This window comes from Zootermopsis nevadensis, unplaced genomic scaffold (genome assembly GCF_977971745.1).
Source record: "Zootermopsis nevadensis isolate Lab colony 2312 unplaced genomic scaffold, Znev_1.0 Znev_ptg000011l, whole genome shotgun sequence".
NCBI classification, from domain to species: Eukaryota; Metazoa; Arthropoda; class Insecta; order Blattodea; family Termopsidae; genus Zootermopsis; species Zootermopsis nevadensis.
The window spans coordinates 16,522,555-16,545,859 of NW_028259143.1; the positions used below are offsets into that span (position 1 = coordinate 16,522,555).

Consider the following 23,305-nt stretch of genomic DNA (forward strand, 5'->3'; position numbering starts at 1 on the left):
TAAATGATAAATACAAAATTATTATTTAACATAAAATATTGTCACTGAATTATACTGAACAATTATACTGGAATTAAAACAAATTTCCTTAAGAGTTATCTTATTTTTAGTTAATTGTGGATCATTGTGACATATGAACTCATTTGTTTTCAAGTCTTGTTCCAGTTAAATTCTCACTAATTCAGTGGCTAGAATGTTGTCATACAAAATATTACAAAAAATTCAACAATAAATATATAACACACGTCAGGCTTAATGCTGAAGTTTGGTATTGACTCGACTTTAGTTATATCAGTGTATGCAATTTATTCTTCCGATGTGGATGGATAGTCTTTTATGCCATATAACTTACTTACTACTCCCCTCAAAATTATGCATTAACAGTGTAAATGACCCTAATGCCATTAATATGTTTTCAGTGATGAGAGTGAACATTGAAATCCAGACTTAGAAATCTTCTCCTTTTTTTTTTACCTACAATGCACCATTAAGTAATGTTCGTTTGAACATCTTTTTATATGTTGTGCCAACTTTGTTTTGTGTCCCTGTGACGAAATGTAGAAAGTCGGTAACTTTCTTAGGGCTCTATCCAGGAGGAACAGCTTTTATTTTATATTCATTCGAGAGAAACGTACTATTTATAAGCTTTCTGGACATCCGTGTTCCTGAGGGTTTTTTAATACGTGACGTATGTTTTTGGCTAACTCTGAACGTAATTTTTGAAGTATAAATAATCGGTATTTTTCCGAAAACCAGCAACGTAGCCCGTTCTTGTGTTGTTAATGTAGGAGTCTACACCCAGACGCTAAAAGGGTTACTGCATGTTTACTGAGTCAGTCGGGAGTTGTCGACAGCGCATGGACTTAAAGGTTAGGGTTGACAGCATTTTACTAAAATATTCTGCGACTTATGACTTTACAGGAAAGAAATATTCGAATTGAACTAATTATATTTTACGGTTAGCTATCTCTGATCTAGGGTAGAAAATCCATAAACTGTCAAGGACGTTTCTACGAAGGTAAAATGTGTTATGAAGGAGGAATACGAGTGGCGGCTTCACGAACTGAATAGTGATATTTTGTCACGTGACGTAAGCTGAGAAATTCAGTGCAGTTCAAGCAACAGAGAAATCTTTTCGTTGTCAGTGGAGTTAGCAGAGAGCTAGAAAATTTAAATGCAGGAAAATACATCGCAAAGAAAGTACTTACATGTAAGGTTATGAATGGCAACTGATGTCTGGACACGTTAACAGAACCTTCGTGCGTACAAACGTGATTTGGTAGAACACGCAGAGACCAAGTATGTAAACATGAAATCAAATACTATGGCCCTCAAAAAAGTGTGCGTCATTTGTTGTTCCAAAAATTGAATGAGGACTCTAATTTTTATTTTGTCCCTCTGTACGTCTTAAATCACTCAGTAATACTTACTTCTGTTGTAGAACGCAATGCTACTACTGATAAATATTTACATAGAGCTTCAAGTATCGTTCTATCGCTCAAATAGTATTCTGAAGCCCTTTCGAAAATCGGAACATTTTAATACAAATTGACTGGATATTTCTTTTAAAATTTTGTAACCATTTCTTTTCCAGGCCCGGTTGACCGTGGTTTGTCCACTTTTTCCAGTTATTTTATGTCATATATTTAATGTCTGATTCAGTATTCTTGAAGTTTTTGGGATGTAGCGAGACTGGAAGGACGTTCAACTTGCTGATTAAATTATCACTGAAATGAATAAATAAATTTAAGGCATAGTTAAATTGAAAGTTATGCAATGCCATGTTTTCCGTAATTGCCGTCAGCTTGGAAACCGTGTTCTGGATGTGCAGAATAGTTGACGATCTGTAACTTGCCGTGTTTATTGTAAAACCCATAATGTCCCTTCACGTGACCATGATTGTCTCTTTCTTCATATCTGAACTGCCTATTATGCCTGTAAAAAATAAAAAAGGCAAAATTAATACAGTGTTGGCCCATCAGTCAGCTGTTTTCAGTCCATCAGTCAGCTGTTTTCAGTCCATCACTCAGCTGTTTTCAGTCCATCAGTCAGCTGTTTTCAGTCCATCACTCAGCTGTTTTCAGTCTATCAGTCAGCTGTTTTCAGTCTATCAGTCAGCTGTTTTCAGTCTATCAGTCAGCTGTTTTCAGTCTATCAGTCAGCTGTTTTCAGTCCATCACTCAGCTGTTTTCAGTCTATCAGTCAGATGTTTTCAGTCCATCAGTCAGCTGTTTTCAGTCTATCAGTCAGCTGTTTTCAGTCTATCAGTCAGCTGTTTTCAGTCCATCAGTCAGCTGTTTTCAGTCCATCAGTCAGCTGTTTTCAGTCCATCAGTCAGCTGTTTTCAGTCCATCAGTAACGCTGACATGGACACAAGAATCTTCCCTTTCAATATTATTTATTTTGCTAACTTCAAATTTTTGCTAAAATCTTCTTCTGATCGCTTTGTTTTGTTTTGCGTAATTTTGATCTTTGCATTTTCCTTTAAAGTAAAAGTAATATTTTTTATGCCCATATTATGCAACAGGCACAATATTATTCTTTTGTTTTATGTGCGTGTGGAAAGTGGAGAACTTAACAACAGTTTGTAACTGGCCAGATTAAGCCTTTTCCGTTTCGTATTTACTAAATGTTGCTTGTCATGTTTTATGTGCGTACAGGCTAGCGAGGTGGAGGGGGAAGATCATGGTGTCTTGCGCATGCGTCCTAAGACCCTTTTGTGTATTCTTGTGCTCTGTTCATGTAATTTTTTTCCAGACAAGTCTTTTCGGGTCTTCATAGGGAAGGCATTGCCGACTAGGTTAGATTTACGGAAAATTACGTATTTCTTAGTAGAAATGTGCTCATGTGTGGAATATGTTTGTTATGTCTTTAAATGGCACTGCAGTGTTCAATCTGATTAGAGTCAGTGTGGTTTTTGGGGCAGTGTCATCACGAAACCAGCTGTGGGAAGTTGATTTTCTCAGACCAAAGGTAAAATCATTGTCCATTCTCTCGTTGAGAAGACTGGATGCATTCTCAGTTGTTTTTTTCTTTAGAACTGGCAAGATTATATATTAGAATATCGATCAAAAAATGAAAAAAAAAGTCTGAGTAGCTGAAGACCTCTACTTTTTAATATCTGCAACAAGTCTCAGTAAGCCCAATAGGTCTACTTTAGTGGACAGACATAATTATTTATGATTAAAATATTACTTCTAAGGATTATGTCCCTCAAAAAGAGTTGCTTAATTTTTAATGTTTACACTGTACGTAGTTTCATGATCTTGTGTTCAATAGACGAAATCACCGCCACAATTACGCACGTCCACCATATTGTCTGTTATTGATTATAGAAAATTAGAAGGTACGAGGTTGGAATGACCTCCAATGGCACAATATTTATACAAAATTTCATGAAAATCGGTCAAGTGTTTCCGAAACTGAAATGGAGGAAACAGAGACGCGGGAACTTTATCACTTTATTTCAATAAGAATATTATCTCTCAGCAAACTTCATGCTTGAAGGCCACGGATGGACTTAACCGCGCGGCTCTAGGATAACAGAACAGAATTCAGTCTTCACTCGCCTGGGCTCTGCTGTTTGTGTTGCAACGCTGTACGATTTTGCTGTGACCTTGAAGCATGCGATTTGGTGACGATCACTATAGTACATGGAAAGAGAGGCGGACTTACCCTTTTCCTGTGTCATAACCGAACTTGTAGGAGTGGGGGCCTTGTTGCCCGTGCATCTGGAACTCAACTCTGTCCCCTCCGCCACCACCATCAGCATATCCACCGACGCCAGCAGTAATACCAGAGAATCCAGTCTCTGATGTGATCTGACGACGATGCCAAAATGACATGTTAACAAGCGTATTTTATAGACAGTAATTTCAGCAGTTATCACAAATTCCAATTTTATGCAAATTAGCACGTGACTGTTAACTTAATTCTAAATCTGGCGTGAATTTGTGTTCGTTTATTCTGTATTAAGCTGAATCTAAAATCAGAAGCGCAGTAATTAGTACTGTCAACAGAGAATACATTAATGATGGATTATTATTTCGTAGAATTATATGAGCAGTCTCTCGTACTTCTGAGTCCCGAGTTAAAGTAGGTAAATTTTGATCACTGACTGACTACGGTGATTTCAACATTATTTTATAAAAAAACTTTCACTTAAAACTGTTATTGATCAGAACCATTTCTCTCTCGAAGTATCGAATTTGAGTCACTTTTTTTTGCTATTTCACAAAAAGACTGAAATTTTCTTCTGACTTCATTTCTTAACTCCGATAGGACCCAGAATAGTCCGTCGCATATTTTTTTATGAAAAGATGCATTTCTATTCCCAAAACGTTTGTTCGAAACTCCATTCAGCTTATCAGAATGATGGATTACGCTAATTAATTTTATTGCGAACTATTTATATGTACAGGGTGAGTCACAATTAGGTCGCAATTTTAAAAAAAAAATCATTATTTTGAAACGAAATCAGCACATGATATTGGCGCAAACTTGTTTTTAAAATTTATTTTTTTTGTTAATTTTTAATTAATTAACTAGTTAATTTTAGGGTTTTGATTCTTTTTTAAAATTGGGACCTAATTGTGACTCGCTCTCTAGAAGCACGTATCCATTTGACAATGCTAATCATACGTACTATATTCATTGAACGTAACAAAAAGTTCTAACCACTGTAACCTCCACCGTGCACTGAAAATAAGTCGCCATGATTATTTACCAGGGTATGGGTTAGGATATTTTGCTGTAGGCATGAAAGTGCGCTTATATTAAGTGTGGTTCAATCGATACTAAGCATACTAGCGTGTATTTGGTAAGCATGTGGCTAAGAATTCTGGCAAAAGGGTACCAAGTTTTGAGTCTACCTGCTCGTCTATTCCCGGAACCTTTCGTTTTGCTTGTGTTGGGAAAAAGGCCACGTCGGCCTTCTGAAAACTGCTGGCTGCTTGTAATGCAGCAGGTATCTTCTGAGGCTCTCGTACTAATGCCCAGTCCTTCTTCGGCTGTTTAGAATCGCTGTCAAGGTTATTTAATTTGCCAAAGTCGGTCTTAGGACTGTTCTTTTTGGCAGTGGGCTTCGACTTATCTTTCTCTGGTCGCCATTTCTTTGGATATAAATGATTTGAAGCCTTCGTAATTTTCACAGGACTTTGTTTAGACGCTTCAATGTCGTCTTGTTCTTTTTGAGTCGAGTATTTTTCAGGGTATTTATAGGATGCGGTCGGAGTTCCCAGGTCCTGCGATGGTGGAACTCCTGATAAATATGGTACAGTAGGTTTATATTCAGACGCTGCTGGTGGGCTTGTGAGTGCCTGTGAAGGTGTCAAAGGTACAAACCCGCCAAATAGTTTATACTTCTTTTCTCCAACGACGTTTATAGGGATCTGTGAGATGACGGCTGGGGTCTGATAATTCTCGTTTGTCTTATCCTGTTCTGTTAATGGCCCATACAGGATAGGAGGTTTTGTATCTGGAGCTTTTAGTACCTGTTCTGGTATTGGAGGATGATATTTAAGAACAGGGGAGGCTTCGGCGCTTGCAGGAGGCTCCAGACTCGGCGAAATATCTGGCTTGTGGTTTGTTTGTAGTTGTTCCTTGGGATACTTCGTTGCCGATGATGAAGGTACAGTTTTCACCTGAATATCACCGATATTGGAAGGCCGACGGAATAAGGAGTCTACGGCCGATGTAGTTTGAGGAACTACAGCGGCTTTGTCACTACCAGGACCATTCTTTGACTGATGGTCGAAGTAACTTCGTAGATTTGAGAACGGGAAGATCTGTGGTGCTCCAAGTGACGCGGTAATCAAACACGTCGTCAGAACGACCTGTTGGGTGAGAGAAACATTACAGCTATGGTCAGAATTATTTATTATTACACATTTTGGTTTACTTACAGAAGAAAACTGTTAAAAACATGTGGTAAGAATATGGAAATGTCGTATCCAGTGAGCAATAAATAACATAATATTGTGCTCTGTTGGTAGGCCTGAGGATAAAGTTGACCAGTCCATTCATTGAGCGAGTTTAAGATGTATTTTAAATTTCCTCAACCGCCCCAATACGCCTATGAGCCTCTGCAATGATTATGTCTGCAGATAACTCAATTTATTTTGCTTTTTCACAATTCGATTTACTAGCGGCTGTGCCGTAACTCAGGCGGTTGACGCCACCGAGCATCCCCGGGTCCGTTCCCAGGTCAATTCACGTTGGATTTATTTACAGATATATTTTTTGTTAAAGTCCTTTGTTTACCAAATGCCAGTATTATTCAACCGCTGCTCCGAAAATACATTTTATCACGCGAATAAAACAATAATTATAATATAAAGGTTAATCAACCCTTGAGCTTAATTAAGGACCACGCTGTAGATGCGTTTGAGCAATTGAAGTGTAGCCCAGTTGTTTTAATTTAAATATTTCTGCTTAATTTTGTATATAGCCACGGTGATCTAGCGGTTAGAACGCTGGCCTTGTAATCCTGGGGTCTCGGGTTCGATTCCCGGCGGTGCCCGAATTTATAACTTGTGTTGGGCAAGGCCGTGGTCTAGGCAACACGGAGTTTTCCTCCGTGGCATCCCAACAATTACTCCATTCACACACAGAAGAAGGCAATGGCAAACCACTTCTGGATCATCTGCCAAGAACGTATATGAACAGGTCCCAGTCCGAGAAAAGGATGGAAGGATCCTGTTCATATGGACCTGTCGTCAGACAGAACACTAAATAAAAAAAAAATTGTATAATCATTTCTTTATTCAGAGCCTCGCGTCACAACCGCTGAGAACCATCGCCTTATACAGTAATCGCTGATGTAAACGCCAAATAAATAGACGAATAAGAAATTGAGAAATATAAACCGAATTAGAATTGGATGTGGTATGATTAACATAACAAAATCCGAATTACGATTTCTCTAATTGCAGAATAGTTTCAGTGAAATATTATCTGCAACTAACAGGTATTTCACTGCACAATTAACGTGATCCCATTAATTTCGTCACCAAATCGATACAGTTCACCTAATCTTACGTTATTTTAATAGATTTTTAGAATCGAACTCTTACATTGAAGAAATCTTCAAATTTAACACGTTTCTGCTAGTCATTATAACCAATGAGTGAAGCTAATTCCTGAGGATAAATGATCTGGAACGAATTACATCTGAGTTTAATACCGTGTCCACTCAACGATTTACCGTCTCAGCCTTAAAGAAATCATATTAAGTTTACCTGCCTTTCTTAACGTACCGCAGAGTTATACAGGGTGAGGCATTTAAGTCAGCTAGTCTGATAATATAAGGATACGCCTCTAATCGATACGAAGTGACAAACGATTATATAATCATGGAAGGCGTAGTTTTAGCTTGCAGTGGTTTTCGTGTCAGAGGCTCGTCGCCATTTTGAAATCTCGTGTTTTTTATTATGTGACATGAAATTGTAGATTACAGAACTTGAGATACGTAAACAGGCAGAAAATTGTAATGATTCAACCGGGATGTGAACCCACGTCGAAGACTTCTACATCCAATCACCAAAGTAGACAGACGAATTGATGTAAACTACTGATATTTTTAAATGTCCGTCTGTAAATTAATACCAAACATCGATCGAAGTAGCTAAGGGCCTTGAGCTATTTAAACTCTGAGATCACGTGATGTTCATTTCGTCTGTGTTGTGTTCTGTTCAGAATGTTGGACGGATCGTACATTAAATCGGGTACACGTAATGACCGGAGGATTTTCAATTTCATAGTTAATTCTGAATTAGAACAGACCTCAGTGTTTTGTTGGAGGAATGTTGATTTATTGTTCTTATGGAGCGATACTTGACTCGTATCGGGACAAAACCTGGCGATGAGCCATGCAGTTCCAGCTGGGAAGTGACAGTTGCGTTTTAAGTTTATTATTGAACACTCTGTAGAATATTTGCTAGAGATTGTTCAATGTCGTGTTACGAACAAATGGGCATGTTCCATCCGCGATTGGCTTTTTTAAACAGGAACGACCAAAATGTATCGATACATGAGCATATTTATCAATACATGGGCAAATGTATCGATACATGGGCATATGTATCGATACATGGGCAAATGTATCGATACATGGGCATATGTATCGATACATGGGCATATGTATCGATACATGGGCAAATGTATCGATACATGGGCATATGTATGTATATATGGGCATATGTATCGATATATGGGCATATGTATCGATATATGGGCATATGTATCGATATATGGGCGTATGTATCGATACATGGGCATATGTCTGATTTGCTAGTGTCATTCGATATTTCTGTGTGCGCACGAATAGGACGTGAAATGAAGCAAAAACAGAAAAGCGACCAGAAAGAACAATTATTGGATCGAATCTCAGAAAAAGTTAATGAAGTTGTGTTCTTGGTCAGTGGCCGTATTAGTCGTAGTTAGGTTAGGTTCGTTCCGGTGATCAGCTTCTGTGCTGTGTTGTGGAGAAAGCGCTGTACGTCTTTTTCCATTCCATGAGAAAGAAACAGAACCGACCGGTGACATTACACGGTCGAAACAAAATGGACGCTTAGGTCTGAGCAAAAACGTGGTGTCGAGTCCCGAGTTCCAAGACCCACCGCTTTCCCTGCACTACATATATACGGAAAGAGAGTTAGGAATTTCCGTAGGAAATAAAAACTACAAGACAAAAGAATATTACATTCACTTTTGTAATCAATTTAGCCCAATACCCGTTTTTCGCCTGGGTTTATAAATATACTGAAATTATGAAACGTCTTATTTATGATAGAAAATAAAAAAATGTTTTACGTAATAATGTCTGTAACTACGTGTAATAATGAAATTCATAAACAGTGAATAATGACAGGACATTTTAATCTCTTAGGTGACACGTAGAAGTTAGTACGCTGTAAAAACCGCTTAGACATTTTTACTTGTCATCAAATTCAGGTTGTGAAAAATAAATTATGTCATAGGGTAACGATTTTCTGTAAACGTTCGTGATAAAATTCTGGCATTCGACTGAGGAAAACCTCGAGAAACTTCAGTAAGGAAAGTCCGAAGCTCCATTTATTTTATGGTTTCATATATTGACAGCGACGTTATATTATTTAATTTAATTCGGTAATAATAATAGGCTAATGGAATACAATCAACAAATCTTAACTCTTATAAAATATCCTTTTGTTGTGCATCAGATTCTAATAAAACACTGAATGAAAATACTGTATTATGGATTCTTATAGGACTACATTTATTATTTGATTTTTTTACTAATTTGTATTCCACAAAATGTATTTTCACGCTGATAAAATCAAGGAATAGGAGATTGGGACGGCGAATGGGAGAACAGAGAAATTAATGCAGGAATTTAATGGGTAGAACCGTAGATATCGCCTTCGAGACCTAGGCGTAGATGGTAAGATAATATTAAAATTGTTCGTAGTGGAATATAAATTGAGGGAGTGGATAGGATTCGTCTTGCTCAGGATACGAACTCGTGACATAATTTTATGAATACGACAAAGAATATTTCCTTTCCGAGGAATTTTTAACCTCTATAGTGACCGTTAGCTTCTCTGGTATATGCAATTAGTTACGTAGACATTTATGTATTAATACTATATTTAATTCCTCGGTCAGTAAGTGTCTATGGGCTTAGTGACCTTGGTTCAACTACCGACAGGTTCAGAGGTATTTCTACTAGTGCTTATTTCGCTGTCGTAAATTCGGGAGTTCTAGGAAGCCTGGAGCTCGGTGTACGTACCATGGTACAGACACAACTTCACCTTCGTTCATAGCTTGCATGTACGCAAATAGGTGATTAAAACACGAGGCATTGCCCAGAGCGATTGTGAAGGACACTTCCGGTTGAACCAAAGTTGTGACACCGGCTATTCTGAGATTTGCATACAGCCAAAAACCCGGAGGATAATTTATAACGATGTAATCCGTACTTACTGGAAGCTTGAACGGTTTAAACTACACCCTTACATAACCTACGAATGAATCAGTTCTTAGAATATCGATGAATTAGAACGTATTTTATAGGAGTTTTATTTTGTATAATGAATATCTTTATTTAGTGAGAAATATTGAGCATATTTTGGGAAACATTGCTTCGAATGTGTTTTAATAATTCACGATTAAATTATTGACTATATTTTAACAGGATCTTCGTGTTTTACGCTCACAGACTATTAATATTTTATGCAGAGGTTTGTAGCAAACACTGATCGGTAAATACGCTTTGCAATCACAGTGACTACGCAAGGCCACGACTTATTCCTGGTATTTGGTTTGCGGTAGGGACGTATGGACGTGTTTCACCGCGTTCTTCATTTCCACTAACGAGGTTGTAGAAAGCAGCCTACTTTGCAAATAATCTATACTCTTATTCTTCATCCATCATTGGTTTACCCACGAGGTAAAGCGATGTTGCTGGTTTAACAGCTGGTCTGGAAGAGGATTCCACCTCTATTGTCCAAGTCAAGAATGAGTAGAGTTGTATCTACATTAAAACATACGTCTCCATGGCGTGGCGCGTAATAATAAGTTCGAAAATAAACATTTTATATCCATTTCATGGTCACAACAGAGTATAAGAACCAAAGAATCACAGACCGCTTGTGAACCAAATACATGGGGCGAAGTCCCTCTTGAGAGATGGTATTTTTTTAGCTTCAAGACAACCATCTTCAGAGTCACCGCCTTGAAAACTCAAATCCTACAATTGTAACTTTTGTCGTAATTTGTGAAAATAAGAGATGAATCTTTAATGTATTATGAATAGCCTCGTACTGTAAAAAGCGAGCTTGCCTCGCAGCTAAACGGATTCTTTTACATAACCTCATAGAACGGAATATGAACGTGGGATGTGTTCCTGTTCCGGTTTCAGTGGCGGGCTCTTGTGAGCACTGAAATGAACTATAAGCTTATATAAAAGAAGATCCCTGCTCCGTAGATTTAGTTAGAATGTTTGATGTTGTCGGTGATAATTCTCACTTGACTGTGGCTATTGAAAGAAATTGGATATTTTGAAGCCTAATAAATTATCAAATTACGTCCCCCCCTTCTTCAGGGCGATATTGTCACCGTCTTTTAAAATCGGAAATAAGTAGAAAGTTAAAGAATAAGTAAAATCTGTCCATTCCGCGCCAGTAAGTTTTAAGGTCGTTGGTACTCTTGTGTTCCTTCAGGTTTCGCCACGTGACGGGCGATAACCTTCAGAGACGTAAAAAACAGATGAAATTAAAATTATATGATTAAAATTTATAATTTGGAAACGCAATTTAAAATATTAAATAATGTTCCGATAAGTTATATACACATTATAGTACGGAATATTAAACTTTTGTGTAAACGTATTTTAAGGACTTATGGTATATTGGTTTCTATTTTTAACTATACATTTTATAGTCACGAATGCTCCTGCAAATATTTTGTACAGTTCCTTAGTAAAGCCATTTGTATATAGCTTGTGACATTCTTAAGCACTTCAACATTTATTAAGCTTATCAAGAAGTTCTGTGATTTTTCGAGGAAACTGAAATTTCGTCAACATTTTAAAAAAAAATCTGAATTGGATCTCATGTCACAGCCCAGTCTAGTCCAGAGCCTCACATTGCCTCTGGGATACATTTTAATATTATTCTTCCGTTTTCCTATGTCTTCCAAGTGATCACCTCCCTTGAGGCTTTCTGACCAAAATTCTCTCTTCATTTCGAAGGTGAAGTATTTTATAGCCTACAACCAGGTGGACCTTAACACCCAGGTCTTTCTCCAGGGTGCTTACTCCGTAGGGCCTTGCCCCCTCCAGGGGCAGAGCCACAATCCTGGTCTTTTTACCCGGCATTCTTGTCCCCTGTGGCCTATCGTGGCCGTTTCTCCCTTGATTTGTTCGCCGATACTGGTCACCCCTGTGATTTCACCATTTTGGTTGCACGATGTGAACCGAGGTCATTGTCGTACTTGAGGTTTTACGGTGGTGAGTTCGAGACTTCACGGCGCCACAAACGGAAGACGTTATAGTCCTTGAAATTTCTGTGTACTTCAAGAATTCTTCTCTACGTCAGGGAAGCCTGAGTCTTTTTCGGCGAGAGGTTGCATGGACTGACGAAATTCCCTGACAACGCAGTCCAGAGTAAGGAGACTGTTGACAAGGAACTGCAAATCTGCGTGACGAACTACTGTGTTTCGTATAGTCTATTTTAGAAGATAACTTTCCTCTATTTTAATTAATCTCTCGTAAATAATAATATTGACACAAACAATGTTTACATAGTACAGAAAGGGCATTAGGATCAGAAGATAAAGTTATGTTGAATTTATTTCGAATACTTTGTACCTAACAATATGAGGTCAGTAATGTATTTTCAGTTCCATTTTTGTCTGTGGCTTAAGGTTTAGATGGCACATGGATCTGTTACGGACAATGAAGAAAACCGAATCCATGCTAATTTATTTGGGTTAATCTCCCGAGAAATATGTAATTTTGCTTTTATATTTTTCGGCACATCACCGAAATTGTATTTTGATGATCAGTGCTGAGACGTCTCATATGCCACGATTCTAACTTATATAATTTTACTGATAATAGTAATTTTCATTCGTTAATGTACTTTAAAACTAGGACAAATTAGATTAATTTTAATCCTCTGGTCTGGAATCCGTGAATCGACAATTTACAAATGGACGTTGACTCAAACCTTGCGAAATATTTGGGAACAATTGATCCTATAATCGATTTTTTTTGCCATAAATAATCCTAGTGTTACGTGACCCCGAGAGTGAACCTCACATCGTATTTTATCTCTTGATGAGGTTAAGAATTCTTGGAGCTCCCCCACGACACTTTGTTTAATTTAAGTTCAAAGTAAATTTCTAGCAGTTTTATTTTTCAGTAGATATAAAGACCGGTGATTCTCAAGCATGGCCGCCTACTTAATGTCTTCATAAGTAGTTTGATACTACAATGTAAGTCATAATTAACCACTGTTTCAAATTTCATAACAGCACTAAAAGTTACTTTTTAAGAATTACGTAAGTAAATGAAAAATATTTTTAAACGTGTAATGTTTGAAGGTTTTCATATAATCTGGAATATATTGGCCCACACCAAAACAGTTCTTAAACAGAAAGCTTAGAGCAGTGGTATTCAACCTTTTTTGTTCGCGTACCCCCAGATATAATTTCTCTTCAACTTTGTACCCCCAAACTTGTTGGTGTATAATTCAAGTTATACAAAGTATATAATCTACATCTAAAATAAATTAAATAAATTAAATTACTGATTATTCAGTGTTTATCATAAAATAATATTTTGTTTAAATTTCACGTACCCCTTAAGATGTCTTCGCGTACCCCCAGATATAATTTATCTTCAACTTTGTACCCCCAAAGTTGTTGGTGTATAATTCAAGTTATACATAGTATATAATCTACATCTAAAATAAATTAAATAAATTACATTACGGATTATTCATTATTTATCATAAAATATTTTTTTTTTAAATTTCACGTACCCCCTAAGATGTCTTCGCGTACCCCAGGTTGAATACCACTGGCTTAGAGGAATCGTTTTTGCTTCTCAGCTAACAACACGATAATTTTGTTGTTTAATTATTCTGTGTAAAATTAAATAATAAATTGGTACATGATGTAATACGTACCAGTATTAATATAATCTTCATGATCAGATTGAGAGTAAAGCAATTTTAAAAATGAAACTTAAAACACGAAATTCAGCACCAGTCACATAACTGCGAGAAGTTAAACTGTTAGTCAACAGCGGTTGTTAGTGTTCTGTCTTCTGAACCATGCCCGTGCCCGACTTTTATACCAGAATGCTGTAGAAGTCCGAGGAGCCAAGGACTGGTCATAAGAAGTGGGGAAAGTTGAAATACAATGGTCTGCAGACAAGAGTGGTAGTCAGTGATGAATCTGCATAAAAACGAAAGCAAAACCATGGGAAGTTATCGATAGATAAAACAGGCACGGAGCGTGTAGTCGAAGGCGTCCTCAGAGTGTGAAATCCTTGCACGTACGAGGCGCAAATATTGTTATAACGGGCAGTGTTAAGAAAATGATGTCACGAAAATGTTTCTTTACGTAAATCTCGGCGAAAAGAATGAAAAGGAATTGGTGACTAAACGGTTTTTTTTAGAGGTTAGAGGTCCAAATCTACGAATCACAAACTCATTAAGGTGGGTCAAACTTTCAAACATGCTCGACCCAAAAGGGGGAAATTGTGACTCGCGATTATCTGCAATCAGTAGTACCAACCTTAGGGTTTAAGCTCAATGGATTGAAAAAAGAAATCATGAACGAAAAAATATATATATATCTTCCTTTTTCCCTGACATCGAGACTGAATGTGTTTATGAAGGAATTTGAAAGGTAATATCCCATAAATATACCTCTGTCTCAGTAATAATTACCTAGGAAAGTGCAAAACTTGAGATTAAATAGTTATACGTGTATGATTGCACGAAAGTTGCTTAGAAATGTCAAAATATCTTCCCTCTAATTTCTAAAGAAAAAGTTTGATCTCTTTCAGATTTGAGAATTTAAAAATGAGAATTCACTGAAATACGCTGAATCCATTTTCCTTCAAATTTCTTGTAGTTGAGCGTATTTGGTTCTGTATTTGGTATTTATCTTCTTGAAAGTATTTTAACTAAACAGGATTCTCGACAAGGCTGAGTCATGCTGAAAAGTGGATTATAAAAGAAATGCTGATTAAACAAGTGGATAAATAATTACTTGCTCGGTTAGCAGGGTATTTTAATTGTTCTGTAAACCACAAAACCATTCATTCCGTAACCACCTCCCTATAATCTGAAATCGTTAAGAATTTCGAACAACGAAATGTTAAATACGTCTACGTGAGACGGATAAAAGGCCCTAAAACTATTGCTTGCATCAGTAATACACGGAAGCGCTGTTATTAATGTAAACGGCGTATTAAATGTAAGTGTATATAGCAAATGAAAAAGAAAAAATCGCAAACTAATGACGATGGACCCATAAAATTCCCTGGCGCCAGAGTAAAGGGGTATAAGTTCTAAAAGTTCAACCAACCAACCAGATGGCTTAGGGAACCCGAAGGTTCATCACCGAATTAACCAAAGCCCTCCACCGGACCCTGTCCTGGGCCAACGAAATCCAGTCTCCTTCAACTCCTATCTCCCATAGATCCCGCCTGAGATTATCCTCCCATCTACGTCTAGGTCTCCCCAGAGATCTCTTTCCCTCAGGCTTCCCAAATAGTGGACCCAACCAACCAGATGGCTTAGGGAACCCGAAGGTTCATCACCGAATTAACCAAAGCCCTCCACCGGACCCTGTCCTGGGCCAACGAAATCCAGTCTCCTTCAACTCCTATCTCCCATAGATCCCGCCTGAGATTATCCTCCCATCTACGTCTAGGTCTCCCCAGAGATCTCTTTCCCTCAGGCTTCCCAAATAGTGGATCCAACCAACCAGATGGCTTACCGAACCCGAAGGTTCATCACCGAATTAACCAAAGCCCTCCACCGGACCCTGTCCTGGGCCAACAAAATCCAGTCGCCTTCAACTCCTATCTCCCATAGATCCCGCCTGAGATTATCCTCCCATCTACGTCTAGGTCTCCCCAGAGGTCTCTTCCCCTCAGGCTTCCCAAATAGTGGACCCAACCAACCAGATGACTTACGGAACTCGAAGGTTCATCACCGAATTAACCAAAGCCCTCCACCGGACCCTGTCCTGGGCCAACAAAATTCCAGTCTCCTTCAACTCCTATCTCCCATAGATCCCGCCTGAGATTATCCTCCCATCTACGTCTAGGTCTCTCCAGAGGTCTCTTCCCCTCAGGCTTCCCAAATAGTGGACCCAACCAACCAGATGGCTTAGGGAACCCGAAGGTTCATCACCGAATTAACCAAAGCCCTCCACCGGACCCTGTCCTGGGCCAACAAAATTCCAGTCTCCTTCAACTCCTATCTCCCATAGATCCCGCCTGAGATTATCCTCCCATCTACGTCTAGGTCTCTCCAGAGGTCTCTTCCCCTCAGGCTTCCCAAATAGTGGACCCAACCAACCAGATGGCTTAGGGAACCCGAAGGTTCATCACCGAATTAACCAAAGCCCTCCACCAGACCCTGTCCTGGGCCAACAAAATCCAGTCTCCTTCAACTCCTATCTCCCATAGATCCCGCCTGAGATTATCCTCCCATCTACGTCTAGGTCTCCCCAGAGGTCTCTTTCCCTCAGGCTTCCCAACCAATACCCGGTGCACACCTCTTGTCCCATCCATGCGTGCTACATGCCCCGCCAATCTCATTCTTCTCGACTTAATCACCCTGACAATATTGGGGGAGGAGTACAGATTTTTAAGCTCATCATTATGCAGTTTCCTCCATGCCCCATCGTCTTCTCTCTTAGGCCCAAATATCCTCCTCAAACACCTGCAATCTGTGTTCCTCCTTCAGAGTGAGAGACCATGTTTCGCACCCATACAGGTATAGGAAACGAAAAATTATTTTTGAAAGTCCTCATAAATTACGATTATTTACTTTTAAAACATTTATACAAATATAAATATAGAATTTAAAGATGAACGTAAGACTGAAGTGATAAGTTTTACTATAAAAATACAATCCCCACAGCAGTAATCTTACTTCGATCGTAATGTTTACACCATGGCATCCTTAAATTAAACTGACTGTACCAAGCTCGTAAAGGATTTAATAATATTTCCATCAGTCGTTAAAGACACTTTCTCATCATTTTGTATTTAAATCTTGCTGTATTTAACGATACTGTTTCAACTGCATTGGTTATCCTATAGCGTCTATTATAGGATGATTTTCAAACAGTGAGTTGGAAAGAATATAATATAAAGCTGTCGTGAATTTTCGAATTCTCGTCCATTTAGGTTAACAGCCCGCGAGTCCATAAGTCTTCTCTGATGCGTCTTCGTGGTTAGGATTTGTCAGTTTCAGAGACGTGTTGAAGAAAGTGGAATTGAACGCCGTGATGCGGTATTTATATAAATTGAAGGAGATTATAACACCCCTCCAGCCACGAATAAACATAAAAGCAATGGACGTTTAACTGTGAAGTCTACTGTGGGACCCATCCCAACCCCGAGTTTTACGAAAACATGGTGTCTCATCTTCAGAGACCACAATCACTCCATTCTAGTCATTACTGGGCATGCGCGTGATTAATGTCTGGAGTCGCGAGTGTCGGTCCACTCCCGACACCGAACACTAGTGTCTGTTCGCACGTGATGACGTCACACGAGGGTTACGTTGTCCTATATCCGGGCCGACGTAGCGATAGACTGGCGGTTTCTTCTTTGTACTAGGAAAAACAAGTAACTTACAAAGCGTTATGTATAATATAAATAATCTCTTTAACAAGCACACTTTTAACCCGAAGATGGAGACAGAGTGTTCTTCCGAAACGCTGGTAACCGCCTATAAGAGTGCACGGCGTCGCTACTCAGAATACCGTAAGCGCCTTCTAAATTAATCTGTGAAGTTCTTTTCAATCTTGTCAATGAGCGTATTGTTTAATGACTCGCGAATAACCCAGGAACTAGGGTCGTGGCGGATTGTAGCGTTTCTGGTTTTTATTCGGAAGATCTCGACTCTGAGACCGGTTGTCCTTTCTAAGGTTCTTCGTGCTTGTCCTCAGTCTCAAAGGTAAGTTAAATTAATCCCACGATCGATTTTTCCCACGTCCTTGGTCACCCTATAATCCGAACTGCTAACAGAGACACTTAGTATAAGATAAAAATAAACAAATAAAAAAAAACTCCGTGCATCAGAGATCGTCAACACATCGTTGAAGTTTGTACCGTGCAATGAAACAAGTTTGACGAGTCTCGTTTGTCAAAGATGACCGATGCGTGTTACTGTGTTATGAATTTGATGTGGCACACTCGAGTGGCCGCGAGCTATTTTAAGATATTGCAGTAGGACAGTGGGTGAGGCGAACAAACGAGTGTTTGTACCGAAACGGGGAAACTGCACCTCCTACTCAGTTTTTTTTTTACGCACTTTCACTTTTATATACGGAAACACAGAGCGCAAGGTAAACTCTTGATATTCTTTTGAGTGACGAAGCTGTTTAAATTAAGTACTAAATTAAGCAGTGATTAAAAACTTCAATGAAGTGTACAGGATTATCGAAAAGTCACGTAACTCATATTAAAATGTTTATTGATGGTTGCAATTCAATGCAGTAGGTTTGCATTAACCCTTTGAAGCCGAAGATCGTCTGAATATTATTTATGAATTCAGTCCGTACCGCGAAGAAAACACTACACCTCACCATTACGAAAATCAGCTGGTTAACCCTTTTGAAGCCGAAGCTCGTCTTCATAATATTTACGAATCCAGACCGTACCGCAAAGAAAACACTTCACTTAACCATTAGAAGTCGAATCAGGCGGTACCACATAAGATTTAACAAAAGAACATCTCGGTCAAAGCCTTAATAAACACGTATTATATATCTGACTATATAATACCCCAAGCAGGTCTCGCCATTTCGTGACCCGCTATCTCGTCCGTCAGTTGTCTTTCAACAATCGAACTGCAACGAGTGTCGATTATCGAACGGTACCTGACATCTCGTTCTGACTTGACTTTTCCAGGTTAAGTTAAGGAAACGTTTCCTGAATCTACTACGCCAAAGAAATTAACAATATCTCGTTTGGTGATCCGTTTATTATCGCTGCAGAAACTTTTTCGCCGTTTTTAATGGAACGCTAGGAAAAGAGTAAATATATGCATTGTCAAACGCTGGATTATTGAGGTTCGATTCACGACAGAGACAGAAGTGTCTCATCGCCTTCGTATACAAACAGGCTCGAGTGCCTAGGTACAGAGCTACCGGAACGTGGAACTAACCTCCCATTCGGAAGTGGAACAAAACTCATACAAAAACCTTTTGGTGGGTCACGTAACCCTCTACAGGAACTTTAGAATGTCTGTGATCTGTCTACAACGTGATTCTTAACATAATGTAACATAATGTAGATTTACAAAGTGGAAATAACAAGGTAGGTACTTACTTTAAGGCTTCGACCGGGATGTTCTTTTGTTAAATCTTATGTGGTACCGCCTGATTCGACTTCTAATGGTTAAGTGAAGTGTTTTCTTCGCGGTACGGTCTGGATTCGTAAATAATATTCAGACGATCTTCGTCTTCAAAGGGTTAACCAGCTGATTTTCGTAATGGTGAGGTGTAGTGTTTTCTTCGCGGTACGGTCTGGATTCGTAAATAATATTCAGACGATCTTCGGCTTCAAAGGGTTAATTACAGTTTGCCTTTGCAAAGTAGGTAGACTACAGATTGTCGGTAGGAACATCAAATAGTCTACTTGCATTTCACATCTATTCTTACTGCGTTACTTTAGAAGGACTTTGGAATCACGTGACTTTCCTTTCGTACCGTGGAACGTAATTGTACGTACTACGTAATTTCATGGAGAACTTTCCCAACCGCAAGTAAACTATTCATAATTATGATGTGCATTCAAGGTGATATACAATACCTTATATTTGTCAAGGGTGCCTCAAGCTTGAAAAACAAGACAGATGATTTCTAAAAATCCAGTCCTGTATGTTGCTGGAGATATACATCATATATAAATCAGCAGTTGGCCCCGTAAGCTTTCTCCTTCAACTTGCAGCTTTGTTCGGTTTATATTCTTTATTTCTTGAGGCGTATGGAAATTAATATGGTTCAGAATGCAGAATCAGGAAGGAGCCAGGCTTTGTCCTACTTAAAAACGTGCCTATTGTATCAACGGTATATTACAGAAGCTCTTTGACAATGCTTTATATCTCGTACTTTGCATCTCGCTCACTCGCTTTAAACAGTGTCACGTATGCGTTTGTGTATTTCTTCTACTCGCAATCTACTGGCATGGACGAATCACACAGTTCTTGTCTCGGCTACTGTCGCGCATTTATACGGACTGAATGCTGACAATATGGCGCAACGTCACGTGATAGCGTTGTACAGCAGTGCCCAGATTCCGAGAAATGGACTCTCAGCAACAAATAAAAAAATACACTGTCACTTGCAAGTTAGAATTTGTATTGTTGTAAGTTTTCACATTCATTGCATTAATTACCCAATCTGAAACAAACGGATGTGTTCTGGATACCTTGTTTTACGTACTGAAACAAATACTGAAGTTGTTTGTCCGTACAGCTAAATAACAGGACTTCCTGCATCGGAATTTGCCTCAGAAGCTGACACATTGCACACATTTAGTAACAATCTGCAAATGTCTTGTATTAATTATACAATTTTTATATTGTAAATTTCCACTTGAGTATGCTGATGCATCGTTATGAATAAACTATAAGGAGCCGAGTTCTTTTTTGAGCAACTGATGGTCGATCGAGATTTCCTTCATCCCCACCGCCTTCCGAGAATCGATCCTGATCGTCCAAGGCCGTGGGGGGCGAGGGTTTCTGACTGAGCTATTGCGGCTCGCATCATAGTTATAAGAGTTGTGTATAGATGTCGTAGGGTATAAGCAAGTGTTGACTTACAGATTCTGCATGAAAAGTGAAATGCGCATCGGGATCCGTGGGAGTGGTGATGTTTGGTGTAGGTAGATAAGTGTGGGTTGTAGTATGCTTCGATTTTATTGGAATGACAGTAGTACTGCATAAATGTGTTTAGAAAGTACTTGATCTTTACTCTGTCCGAAATGTCTCGAAAGCGAACTGCAAAATCGATTTTTGTGGACATCAGGAAAGGATGTAATTCAGGCCAGGTTCAAGCACGAGAAGTAAGTATATACAGTAAACCCCTTCAAGTTGGACACTCCTTTGTACATTAGTCACACTTAATTGGAACCGACGTTTAACAGTTTCGTATTTTGTGATTTTGAATTTCTGACAGACGAATGACTCGTACCTGAAGGATTAGCTTAAGGTTGACGGTGGGAGACATTGAAACAATTTGAATATTGTACTCTTCTTGGTAGTAACATTTCTGGAGGAACTTCTTCAAGGTAGAATTATTATCTGTTGTAAAAATGTCCAATACTTGCCGGATCCCCTATGTCTCCAACAGTAGTGTACAGTTTTCTTTAAATCGCAGGGTATTGCTGTACGTTCCAAGTTCCAGCCTTGACCTTGTAGGGGCGGAGCAAATTGAAGGTCACCATTGACGGGGGTTGAGTGTACGTGTGAAGGAAGTGTCTTCATTCTAAGTCCAAAATTAAATTCTACAGGAGAGAGAAAAGGAAATTGATATTTTGAACTTTTAAATGAAAAGCTAATCCTACAGTTTCTGTAAACATTGTCTATGCCATCACCATGTGACTATGTCACACTTGTTCAACAGAATATGAGAATATTAAACGATCATAAAACATAAGCCACACTTGCTGGCTTGTTCACCGAACTGCGTAAAGTGCTATTTTGGTTGGAAACTCTGATGTGAAGAGAGCACTTGTGAGATATGTGCCCAGAAAGATGGGACTGGATTTACCTGGCTCAGGACAGTGACTGGTGGTGGCTCGTTCCAAAATATTGGAGCGATTATCAGCTTCTCAAGGATTGCTCCTTGGAGAAATTTTATTTATTTAATTATCTCTGAGTATTTTGTAACATTGAGAAATGTCACCCAATATTAATTAGTCAATTTATACTTTGGAATTATTGGGAATTCTTCCAAGACAGAGTAAATCATATTTATCTGTAGTACTTGTAGCGTACAGTGCTGGTTTAGAAACCAAAAAAAAAAAAAAGTTTTTCTGTGAATATAATTTGGCATAGAATTAATTCTACTGGTATATTTTGTTTTGTTTGTAGGTGGAATTGCCCGAACTGGGTAGAAATGGCTTGTTGATACAAGTAAAGGCTTGTGGTTTATCAATATCCAAGATTGAGTCTACAGCGCTTTGTCAGATATTGTCAAACCCCAACAAGAACTTGGGTGTTGGTGCAGGACATGAGGTGGCAGGAACTGTGGTTGCTACTGGCGACGACGTCACAACTTTGTCTAAGGGAGACCACGTCGTGGGTGAGTGCTAAATTGGCGACGTGCCGCTCGACATCCTCGTCGTATAATAATCGTTTTCCTACGAACGGTGAAATCGCATTCCTGACTAATTTATGTTCTGCCCCGATGTAGGAATAATACCTCTTGATTACGGACAGTCTGGATGTGCTGACTACGTTGCGCTCCAAGAATTTGACGTCGGTGAGTTCCGCTTAATTGTAATTATTGCCGTATTAATCTCTAATATTTTATGCTTTGGGGGCTTACTATTTGTGTTCGCAGTGATAAAACCGCACGGTGTGAGTTTTGTGGATGCAGCGGGGTGCATAGGAGATTCTGTGAAAGCTTACACAGCTTTGCATTATCTGGGAAAGCTCTCTTCTGGTGACACAGGTGAGTATACAATTTTTAAATAAATAGTCTCAACCCATAAAATATAAAAGTGTAATTCACCGTGTGATTTTAAACTAGACGAGCGAGGAGTATATGGCAGAAACAAGTTGGCAGTAGTAACATTCCAGTTTTCTTAATGTTACATACCATTAACTGATTATCGTGAATATTCATAAAGACAAGTTGACGCGGACTGATTCAGCGTTTCCATAAAAGTGATTGAGGTATGGCAGTGTATCATAAAAGTTAATAAGTATTATTATTTATTATTAAGTGTTCTGTCTTACGACAGGTCCATTGCTCTGCCCAAAAAGAGCTCTCCAGTTGTCCCTATTCTCAGCTTCTCGCTTTAATTCCTGGAACGTCATCTTCTTTCCTTGTTTAAGGTCGTTGGTTAGCTGTATCAGTCTTCTTCCCAGCCCTCGCTTTCCTTCAACCTGGCCTTCGATGATATCACTCAGTAACCCATTCCTTCTCATAATATGTCCCAGCTAGTTAGCTTTCCTTCGTGTAATCGCCTGTTAATAAGTATGTGGCATTTTAATGAATATTATCTGTAAGAATTTTTTGCCAAATTCCTGAACAGAGAATCAGATTGGAGTAACACGTTCATGTAAATTCCAGACTTGTTCGGAATTGCTCGACGCCTTTTATGCGACACGTAAATGTAGTTCGTTGAAGTCAGTCTTGAAATAAAATTAATTCTGATGAAAGACTCTCGGGCGACAAGCCACGTCAGGTGTCTGAATGGCGAATGAACCGTTTCTCCTGCGGAGGAAATGGTTCATTCCCGAGAGTCTTTCGTCAGCTTCAGTCGCCGCGACTGGAACTTGGGCAGTTTCGCTGTGAAGAGCAACGGCGAATGGAACTCCGTCAGCTGATA

At 38.9% G+C, this 23,305-nt stretch overlaps 2 protein-coding genes across 4 annotated transcripts in view; one reads left to right on the forward strand and one right to left on the reverse strand.

Moving 5' to 3' along the window:
• Positions 1–13,821, reverse strand: LOC110837670 (uncharacterized). The gene is made up of 4 exons (XM_087347459.1): positions 13,674–13,821; positions 4,872–5,834; positions 3,676–3,821; positions 1–1,935 (listed from the first exon to the last, which is right to left on the reverse strand). Exons 1-4 carry the CDS (start codon positions 13,692–13,694, stop codon positions 1,770–1,772), a joined length of 1,296 nt encoding a protein of 431 aa, XP_087203585.1. The 5' UTR covers positions 13,695–13,821; the 3' UTR covers positions 1–1,769.
• The window catches only part of LOC110837655 (ferry endosomal RAB5 effector complex subunit 4), a 27,660-nt gene continuing 7,205 nt past the window's right edge, over positions 2,851–23,305 (forward strand). For 2 of the 3 annotated variants that reach the window (XM_087347460.1, XM_087347463.1), the window contains exons 1-4: positions 2,851–2,973; positions 21,840–22,050; positions 22,162–22,230; positions 22,312–22,422. In XM_087347460.1, the coding sequence (XP_087203586.1) occupies positions 2,857–2,973; positions 21,840–22,050; positions 22,162–22,230; positions 22,312–22,422 (508 nt within the window). In that variant the 5' untranslated portion in view covers positions 2,851–2,856. Of the gene's footprint in view, positions 2,974–20,562; positions 20,810–21,839; positions 22,051–22,161; positions 22,231–22,311; positions 22,423–23,305 lie in introns of those variants that run through there. The other variant, XM_087347462.1, reaches the window with a different exon arrangement.